The 10,722-nt window shown below is 42.9% G+C and overlaps 1 protein-coding gene across 1 annotated transcript in view; it reads left to right on the top strand.

The window, feature by feature from the left end:
- Positions 1-3,076: 3,076 nt before the first annotated feature.
- Positions 3,077-10,722, top strand: part of LOC107722298 (PH domain leucine-rich repeat-containing protein phosphatase 1-like) — a 31,368-nt gene continuing 23,722 nt past the window's right edge. Inside the window, exon 1 of the mRNA XM_016530591.1 lies at positions 3,077-4,371. Within this exon, the coding sequence (XP_016386077.1) occupies positions 3,219-4,371 (1,153 nt within the window). The 5' untranslated portion in view covers positions 3,077-3,218. The remainder of the gene's footprint in view (positions 4,372-10,722) is intronic.

Below are 10,722 nucleotides of genomic sequence, written 5' to 3'. Positions count from 1 at the left end.
TGTGCGAGTGTGTGTGTGTGTGTGAGAGAGAGAGTGTGAGTTGACCCTTTAAGTAACAGAATTGACAGAATTGATAAGTCTTGGTGTTAGAACTTTTTAGATTAAAACATGTTCTCAGAGAGAGCACACAGACTTTTCAGTGTTTCAGAGCTCATCAGTGAGGGAACGTGACGTCATTTCCTGCATCTTACATAGTTATGTTACATAATTACACTGATTTAAAGGTGAAGTATGATACGGTAACAAGATTTATGGACACACATTTTTATAAGAGAAAAGTTATTTTTAAACAATTTAATGTTGTAGAATTAAGAAAATGACTATTTAGGGCTTTTATAAATAATGAAACATTACCAAAAAGAAAAGTAAAACAAAATATTTTGATTACACGATGATTTTCATCTGTATAAGACACTTTTTCAGAAAATATTATATAGTTATGGCCTGTTAAAGATGTGTTTTTGTCTTCTCTATCACTCAATCAGCAGTACATTGGTGCTTAATGGCACTGAATGAGCGTGTTTGCTGTATTCTCCGCTGCTGAGTGTTGTTCGTCCGTGTGAGCGCTAGATGGCAGTCAACCCCTTCTGCTGCAGCTCCACCTGTCCATTGGCTCATACTTTATCTGGTATTCATTAAAAACAACATATATTACCCGAAAGCTTATGCATGACTTGTTGAATATTTATTTGATATGTGATAAATCTTGAGATGTGATCAACTTAGTGTCAATGCACTGATGCCTGCGGCTGTTTTATAACTTCTGGACGTAAACATGGATGAACATGACTGTGACGCACCAATAAAAACAAACGCCGCAGCGCATCACGGGAAATGGAGTTTTATGTTAAAACGGCGCACATCGGATTTCTCGCAGAGTTTATTAATATTTCACATTGGAAAATAAAGGATGACAGCGACGCGACTTTAGCGACTCCCAGCGTGAATATCAAGTCAAAAATACTAACATATGCACATGTTTGATGAGTTTGAACGATCCAAAACAGCAGGTCCGGGGGGCGTTAGCTGGTTTTTATTCTCGCGAGACTTGCGTGAAGCGTCTCCTCGCTCTTTTTATTTAAGAATATACAAAAAGCAGTAAACTTGCAAAAGCAAACGAGGAAATGGTTTGAAACACACACACACACACACACACACAATACCAGCACTGAATAAATCCAACGCCTCCTTGTTCCCTGACACAAATCTCTGAAGCGTCAGCCTGAGGACGTGAACTCTCGCGATGGTTTGCAATTCCTGCGAGTTTACAGTGACGTCTCTTCCCCCTTCTTATATTTATTATTATTTTATTTTTTTTATATGCAAAGAACAGTACAAATATACGCTGGAATACCACTAGAAATGCCAGGCTGCAATAAAAACACCGTTCCGGTTCTCTTCTGCTTTCCTTTCAGGTTTCAGGGCGACGTGAACTCTCGCGAGATTTGCGTCGTCTGCTTTCAGACTCCATGATCTGCTGCCGAGCGGCGCGCCGCGATCATCCCCGCGTGCGTACATGACGCCCCTCCGCGCGTCGAGCGGCGCTCATATCTCCGCTCAAATGGACTAAGAGTGATCTCGTGAGGATGGAGAGCGTTAAACTGAAGAAGAGCAGCGCTCTGAGTGTGGCTGCGAGTGTGTGTGTGTGTGTGTGAGAGAGAGAGTGTGAGTTGACCCTTTAAGTAACAGAATTGACAGAATTGATAAGTCTTGGTGTTAGAACTTTTTAGATTAAAACATGTTCTCAGAGAGAGCACACAGACTTTTCAGTGTTTCAGAGCTCATCAGTGAGGGAACGTGACGTCATTTCCTGCATCTTACATAGTTATGTTACATAATTACACTGATTTAAAGGTGAAGTATGATACGGTAACAAGATTTATGGACACACATTTTTATAAGAGAAAAGTTATTTTTAAACAATTTAATGTTGTAGAATTAAGAAAATGACTATTTAGGGCTTTTATAACATTACCAACATTACCAAAAAGAAAAGTAAAACAAAATATTTTGATTACACGATGATTTTCATCTGTATTTTCAGAAATTTCAGAAAATATTATATAGTTATGGCCTGTTAAAGATGTGTTTTTGTCTTCTCTATCACTCAATCAGCAGTACATTGGTGCTTAATGGCACTGAATGAGCGTGTTTGCTGTATTCTCCGCTGCTGAGTGTTGTTCGTCCGTGTGAGCGCTAGATGGCAGTCAAACCCTTCTGCTGCAGCTCCACCTGTCCATTGGCTCATACTTTATCTGGTATTCATTAAAAACAACATATATTACCCGAAAGCCTATGCATGACTTGTTGAATATTTATTTGATATGTGATAAATCTTGAGATGTGATCAACTTAGTGTCAATGCACTGATGCCTGCGGCTGTTTTATAACTTCTGGACGTAAACATGGATGAACATGACTGTGACGCACCAATAAAAACAAACGCCGCAGCGCATCACGGGAAATGGAGTTTTATGTTAAAACGGCGCACATCGGATTTCTCGCAGAGTTTATTAATATTTCACATTGGAAAATAAAGGATGACAGCGACGCGACTTTAGCGACTCCCAGCGTGAATATCAAGTCAAAAATACTAACATATGCACATGTTTGATGAGTTTGAACGATCCAAAACAGCAGGTCCGGGGGGCGTTAGCTGGTTTTTATTCTCGCGAGACTTGCGTGAAGCGTCTCCTCGCTCTTTTTATTTAAGAATATACAAAAAGCAGTAAACTTGCAAAAGCAAACGAGGAAATGGTTTGAAACACACACACACACGCACACACACACAATACCAGCACTGAATAAATCCAACGCCTCCTTGTTCCCTGACACAAATCTCTGAAGCGTCAGCCTGAGGACGTGAACTCTCGCGATGGTTTGCAATTCCTGCGAGTTTACAGTGACGTCTCTTCCCCCTTCTTATATTTATTATTATTTTATTTTTTTTATATGCAAAGAACAGTACAAATATACGCTGGAATACCACTAGAAATGCCAGGCTGCAATAAAAACACCGTTCCGGTTCTCTTCTGCTTTCCTTTCAGGTTTCAGGGCGACGTGAACTCTCGCGAGATTTGCGTCGTCTGCTTTCAGACTCCATGATCTGCTGCCGAGCGGCGCGCCGCGATCATCCCCGCGTGCGTACATGACGCCCCTCCGCGCGTCGAGCGGCGCTCATATCTCCGCTCAAATGGACTAAGAGTGATCTCGTGAGGATGGAGAGCGTTAAACTGAAGAAGAGCAGCGCTCTGAGTGTGGCCTTGAGATCCACAGCAGACCACAAGGATGAAGAAGAAGACGATGAAGGCCAGAGAGCGTCAAACCCCCGTCAGACGAGCTCAGACGAGCCGCGGACCCGAAGCCAGAGCCCAGCCGAGCTCAGTAAAGCCTGCAAGAGCAGCTCCAGTCTGCTGCTGAGGAAGAGGAGGGTAAAGAGGCATGTGTCCAGCATCAGCTCGTCTCATAGCCGCAGTCAGACGCTGCTGAGACACAGAGCCAGTCCTCAGCTGCAGCTGTCCGACCGCCAGTGGGTCCGCCAGGACCTGCGCCGTGGCTCCGTACACGTGCACGACCGGCTGCTGGTGCGGTCTCAGCCGGCCCGGCCCGTTCTGTGCACCGTGGAGAGCTCAGCGGCCGAGATAGCCCAGCGCCTGCAGCAGGCCAGCGGCAAATCAGGCTCGGTCCTGAGGCTGAACGCCAAGAGCTACCCGTCTAACGGGAACTGCGACGGCGAGTACCCACTTAGACACCTTCACACAGGGGCCGAGAGCCTCCCGGACCAGCCCAACGACCGGCTGCGGCTCCTGCTGCTGGAGAAGGACCATCAGTACCAGCAGCAGGAGTACGACATCTACACACCCTCCAAAGTGGACCGCGCGTCCCCACAGGACGAGGACTCAGTCAAGAGGTCCGCGGGCTCCGATGTGGAGAGCAGCAGCGCTTGCGACGACCTGAGCTCCGGGGCCCGGTTCAGCCAGCACCGGGACTCGCTCAGCGACGACATGATCCTGGGCACGGAGGCCTCGGCGTTCGACAGCAGCGCCGCAGAGGGCCTGGACACATACGGCAGCTCCTCGGACGAGCTGGAGCTGGACTGTGCGACGGGGCCCGTCCTGCCGGACCCCGAGACGGATGAAGCCGAAACCCCGGCCGCCGGGAGCAGTCCAGACGAAGCGGTCACAGATTCGGACTCCAGCCCGGCGCTGTACGTTCAGCTGCACGGCGAGGCCGCCCGGCGTCTGGGGCCCGATGAGAGGCCCCTACAGATTCAGAACGACTTTCTCTTTAAACTGGGATTTAAAGACCCTTGGCGGGTCCAGGAGGAGGGGATGAACACTGAGCTGGGATCACTCCTGCGCTTCTACGCAGGTAAACGACAGCGCTTATGTGTGAGAGTCGTGAGGCAGGTGTTTACATCGGCCCCCGTACACGAGGAGTTTGCTGTCAGCTGATGTTATGTGTTCACAGCAAACGCACCTCTGAATTTAGAATAAAAACACTGATCGTGGCTCACTGTCTCGGTCTGCTGTTGGCTGTGTGCTCAATCCCTTTTAAACCTCCCAGAAGAGAATGTTTTGCTGTCTGTTAGGTTTCTCTGATTGAGAGTTTAGTGTCAACATTTGTCTCGTGTGCTTCTCCGGAAATTCCTGTGAAGAACACAAATGAGGTGCTATCTGAATCTGAGAAATATTTGAGTTCATAGTGAGATCCCTGAGGCTTATTCGCAGACTTTGGCACAAGTCTGAGCACAGCTGAGATTCTGACACTGACCCGTGAGGTCTTCATCTCAGCATGCTGGCTACAAGATGCAGGTTACACTGAGAGGCATTGATATCTCATTTGTAATTTCAGTGGCTTTGCTTTATTCTTCATAGAGTTTTTACTTTACATATTATACAAACCTACTTTACAAACATGTGCATGCAGAAGGTTTGAGGTGAGAGATCAGCTCGCTGTCTGAGTGCACGTGACGTCAGGATCAAGCGGTTGATATACAGTATTTTCATGTCCAAAATTGTTTTAGAACACTTTATTTATTTACTTTACAGATGAATAACCCTGCAAATGTGACTTTACAGAAGTGTTTACAAACCTTACAAACAGAGAATACACATAGTGAGATCCCTGAGGCTTATTCGCAGACTTTGGCACAAGTCTGAGCACAGCTGAGATTCTGACACTGACCCGTGAGGTCTTCATCTCAGCATGCTGGCTACAAGATGCAGGTTACACTGAGAGGCATTGATATCTCATTTGTAATTTCAGTGGCTTTGCTTTATTCTTCATAGAGTTTTTACTTTACATATTATACAAACCTACTTTACAAACATGTGCATGCAGAAGGTTTGAGGTGAGAGATCAGCTCGCTGTCTGAGTGCACGTGACGTCAGGATCAAGCGGTTGATATACAGTATTTTCATGTCCAAAATTGTTTTACAACACTTTATTTATTTACTTTCTTTACAGATGAATAACCCTGCAAATTTGACTTTACAGAAGTGTTTACAAACCTTACAAACAGAGAATACATGTGCATGCAGGTGATATACGGCATGTTCATGACAAAAATAGTGCAACAACCCTCGATTTATTTACTTATTGTAAACAGAACTTGCTAAATGAATAACCTTGCAAATTTTGCTTTACAGTAATGTTTAGAAACACACAGAAGGCGTGTGCATTCAGTAGAGTTTGCGTGAGAGATCAGCTCATGTAGCGTCGCTGTGGCGGTGTGGTGAATGCATGTCAAACCTGAGCCTCCAGTCGCTGTCTTTACAACTTTGTAAGAACAAGCATGCATTCACAAAGATCCTGCATGTTTATGTTCCCATGGATCTCTCTCTCTCTCTCTCTCTCTCTCTCGTCGCTGCTAATAAAACATGGCAGCGTTCTCTGCTCTCACGGATGCACATGACATGGCCACAAAACCATTGTGAGCGGGGCTCTTGTGGTTTGGACGGCGCTCTTGTTCCGGTCTGTTCATTATCATTGGAATGAAAGGCTGAATGCTTGTTGGTGCAGTGGAGGGTGAAGAGAGAGGGCTCTGGATATTTAGATGCTGGCCTGTTCTTGGCTCACGCTCTCTTTAGCGTCTCTCGCCAGCGGCCAACAGTGGGCTGCAGGAAGAGCTTTCATTCACGCCGCTGAGAAACACAGGGCTGTGAGGAATACGGATGGGGGACGGAAAGGCTGTGGGATTCGTTGGGCAGAGCAGGAGTGCATCTTAGCAACTGTTGGAGCTGATTTAAGAAGAGCTGCAGACACACTCAGGCTTTTACAGTGTGGATCAGATCCTCCTGTGAGGCTCATATACTAACTTTAACCTGACGAGGCCCGCTGTATCGCCTCTGAATGATCTAACATTGCTGTCAAACCTGTTTCACACTCAATCTACTGCATGCATTCTGTCTCTGATTGAGAGTTTAAGTCAAAGCTCTTTTAGTGTAACTGCTTCAGCTGGAGCTTCTCGTGTCAAATCTTGACTGGTTTTGATCAAGTAAAGGTCAGAATAACTGCAGTAATATCTCCAGATGAACACTTACTGGACTGAAGCAGCTCAGATGAACTCTTACTGGACTGAAGCAGCTCAGCTTTACTTGATTCTCCATCAATCATGTTTTAGAGTCTCAAATCTGATCCTCAGGATCTTTTGAGGAGCGTTTGTTTCCAGAAGCTTTACTTTCACTGTTCCTCAGCGGAGGAATGATCTTCACAAGCCTCCAGAACATCTCACATCTTCTGAGGAGCCTTTATTTCTTCAGCTCTCAATCACTGCATTATATGTTTGGAGCATTTACATCTCATCTTATTATTACTGGAGATATAGAGCGACGACTGATATTTACATCATTTTATGTCAGTATCTGCTCTACTGTTATAAAGATCTCATTGATTTACAGTACAAGCAGCAGAATCTCATCATATAAATATCAGCAGCAAATTGCTCAGTTTGAGTCTCTGAATAAAATCTAGCTGTTTTTTCCTCCATATTCTCACTATATCAGAGTATATGAGCCATAAAAGCCTGATGAATCAGATATGATACTCAACATAAAACATATGCAAACTTCGTTTTAGAAGATATTTTGTTTAAAGGCACAATAACCTGTTAGATTTCAAAAAACAGTTTCATTTTACATTTCAGCTTTGGTAGATTGGTGCCATATTTGATTCTGCTTAACTGCTCATCAGTGAAACCAAAAATGCATGAATTTCTGCATAAAAACTCTCTGAAATTAAGCATCTTGAAATTTTAAGTGCACTGGCATAGATAAGATATGGTGTTAATCATGGAATATTTTTGCGTTTGCACGAGTCAGTCCGCTCTGAATGTTGAACTGCTGACTTTCACTCAGTACTCTCATGTGTAATGCTTTGGAAATAACTCATCACTCACTAATTCTGTTGTTCAAGAACAGAGCCCTTAAGTCGTTTGGTTTTGAGGTTGTCTGGCGTTTCTCTCTGTTAGTGTTGTCCTGATCAAAGCTGCTGTCCTCATGTGAGGAGGATTGATGGCGTCACCTGACAGGAGCAGTTTCTCTGCTGTTGTTATCGCTCCTGTCGGCTGGAAGCATGTTCTCCTCCCCGTCTGCAGGCATGGGAAGTATGTACTCAGAGGCTCAGATCATGTGTTATTAGGTCAGAACACATCAGGATGTCGTGTTTTAGTGTTTAAGCTGTAGTGAGGTCCTATGAATGCTGAGATGGTGAGGATCGTGTTAGTACAGGCTCCTCGTGATGAGTTATGTTGGTAGATTCAGCAGTCAGGAGCTGTATGAGAAGATCACATGAGGCTGCTGTTGAATCATAACGAGTAATATTATTAGCATGTTAATGCTGTTCTTGATTGTGTTGAATTGTGTCACGGTCTCTACAGTCGAGTCGACACACACTCACTCTGTGTGCTACGTAACTGCGTTAGGCTCTCACAAACAGCTCAATCTGCTCTGGCGTGTGTGAGAGAGAGAGAGAGAGAGAGTGTGTGTGTGTGTGGTGTGAGTGTGTGTGTGTGAGAGAGAGAGAGAGAGAGAGTGTGTGAGTGTGTGTGTGTGTGTGTCTCTTTTTCTCTGTCTGTCTGTCATTCTGCTCTTTATCTCTGTCACACGTCTGATTTTCCGCACACATTCACACAGGCAGAGACTGTTTCATGAGTCAGTACAGTAGAAACATTTACAGTGCGTCTCATAAAAACAGCCTCTGAGCTCCAGCTGCGTGTTCCGTGCTCTTCAATACTGAAACTGAACTTTTAAAAACATGTCTATAGTTTTTATTCATGTTTATTTCAGTTTAATTTTAATATTTTATTACATCATGCTGCCTTGGAAATTATTTTTTTAATGAAGGTTTTGTTCTGTTTATTTGTGGTCAGTGATCAGTGGTGTGGTTGCTGAAGCGCTGTAGTCGATCCGAGGCTGTTTTCAGGTTCAGCTCGGTGTGGAACTGCTGTGTCGAGCATCTGAATCCAGATGAGGTTTCAGGAGATTCAGCAGCAGCGTCTGTGTGCTGAGCTGACCGTCTGCACAAACTTTAGAGGACACGACGACACGATCTCTGTGTGTCTGAATGTGTCATCAGGATGTGCGTGTGTGAGTGTGAGAGTGAGAGTGTGTGTGAGTGTGAGTGTGTGCGTGAGCGTGTGTGCGTGCGTGCGTGTGAGTGTGTGTGTGTGTGTGTGTGTGTGTGTGTGTTACTGTACTGTAACTGCGACCAACATTAATTTAATGAAAACATGCACAAAAATAAATGAAAAAAGCATTCACAATATTTATTTGAAATTCACTAAATATGCGTTAAAGCATGTCTTTAATGCTGCTTTTTTGAAGCCGGTCTGTTTATTATGACACAGGATTATAAATATGGCACTCGGCACACCATCCTACATCATCTGTGCCGTTAAAGATATTACAGTTATACTCATCTAGAGTGGTCAGTCTGTCAGTGCTTGATTTAAATGAGGCTAAAGTAAATACTCAGTGCCACCTAGACTCCAAGAACATTAAAAAATATGATACAAATACAATAGTTCATGGGACATTAGTTACTGTTAGTGGATGATGTTGGTAGTTTATATGATTCTCTACGCCTGTGTGATCTTGAGCAGAATAAATCACCAAAACCCAGCTGAGTGTGTGTGTGTGTGTGTGTGTGTTACTGTACTGTAACTGCGACCAACATTAATTTAATGAAAACATGCACAAAAATAAATGAAAAAAGCATTCACAATATTTATTTGAAATTCACTAAATATGCATTAAAGCATGTCTTTAATGCTGCTTTTTTGAAGCCGGTCTGTTTATTATGACAGGATTATAAATATGGCACTCGGCACACCATCCTACATCATCTGTGCCGTTAAAGATATTACAGTTATACTCATCTAAAGTGGTCAGTCTGTCAGTGCTTGATTTAAATGAGGCTAAAGTAAATACTCAGTGCCACCTAGACTCCAAGAACATTAAAAAATATGATACAAATACAATAGTTCATGGGACATTAGTTACTGTTAGTGGATGATGTTGGTAGTTTATATGATTCTCTACGCCTGTGTGATCTTGAGCAGAATAAATCACCAAAACCCAGCTGATTTAAACACATTCAGACTTAATGATAAATGTAAGTGAGGTTATTGAAGAGAAGAGATCCTGCAGACACAGACTCTGATGACTCAACTTATTTTTAGAGGCTTTGCTCATCTACAGTATGTCATGTTACAACGTTTATCAGATGTTCATATGATGTTTATGATGTATGTGCATGCACTCGTTAGGATGTTTGCGCACATGTGATGCTATAAATAAAGAGCAGTGCTTTCTATCTGACGGGTTTGTTCAGAGACGTGTGCTGTTCACGCACTATCAACAGCCAGTTAATTCATTATAAATAACAAATTCCAATGTTTCATTTAAAATTATTTAATTAGTTGTATATTAAATCATTCTAATTAATAGCACACAAAGAGAAGAATATATGTTGCCTTAGGTCTCTCAGCCAGAGCACAACACCTCAGAGAAGAAAGTTTACACTACTTTTCTGACGTTCATGGGCCTCATGTTTTGTCTCATGATTTTACTAATCTTTATTTCGGCAAATGATGTGCTTCTGTGCTTTTCACTTAATAATAAACTCCATTTTCAGTTTGTTTCTCACCAAGCCCTGCTGTATATACGCACTAACATGCATGGGATTATTTTATGGCACTTTGCATCATTTTTTTAAAGCTCAAATGTGGTCACCATTCACTGCCATCAAATAGATAAGCACAAGCAGGACTTCTTCTTTTTTTCACCTTCTGTGTTCCGCAAAAAAGAAGGAAATACAGATTTAGAGCAACATCGGGGTGAGAAAATAATTACTGAATTTTCATATCTGTGGAAGTTTCTCATAGTTCTGTCATTCCACACTTAATTGAATTGATATTGTCCCATGTTTTGTTATATTGGATGACGTCATCTTAGTTTCTGTCTTTGCTAGGGCTATTTAGGGCAAATTTAGAGCATCGAACTGATAAAATCTCATTCTTCCTTGTGTTCATTTAGTGAAACTGTTTAGTGAAAACATGATCATTTAAACTAGATTCTTACTGTTTCACTTGTGTTTTGAATCTACTTGACTTCAGCTACTGTTTGCTTGAAATTATGCTTCCTCTGATGAGAGTGAGAAGTCATTTCAAATACTTAAATATCAACATATATCTAAAATATCACCTGTGTTAAAGGATTG

Source organism: Sinocyclocheilus rhinocerous, unplaced genomic scaffold, assembly GCF_001515625.1.
Source record: "Sinocyclocheilus rhinocerous isolate Xijiao unplaced genomic scaffold, SAMN03320098_v1.1 scaffold4319, whole genome shotgun sequence".
NCBI classification, from domain to species: Eukaryota; Metazoa; Chordata; class Actinopteri; order Cypriniformes; family Cyprinidae; genus Sinocyclocheilus; species Sinocyclocheilus rhinocerous.
The sequence above is the reverse complement of the archived record's forward strand: the minus strand, read 5'-3'. Positions and strand labels throughout refer to the sequence as shown.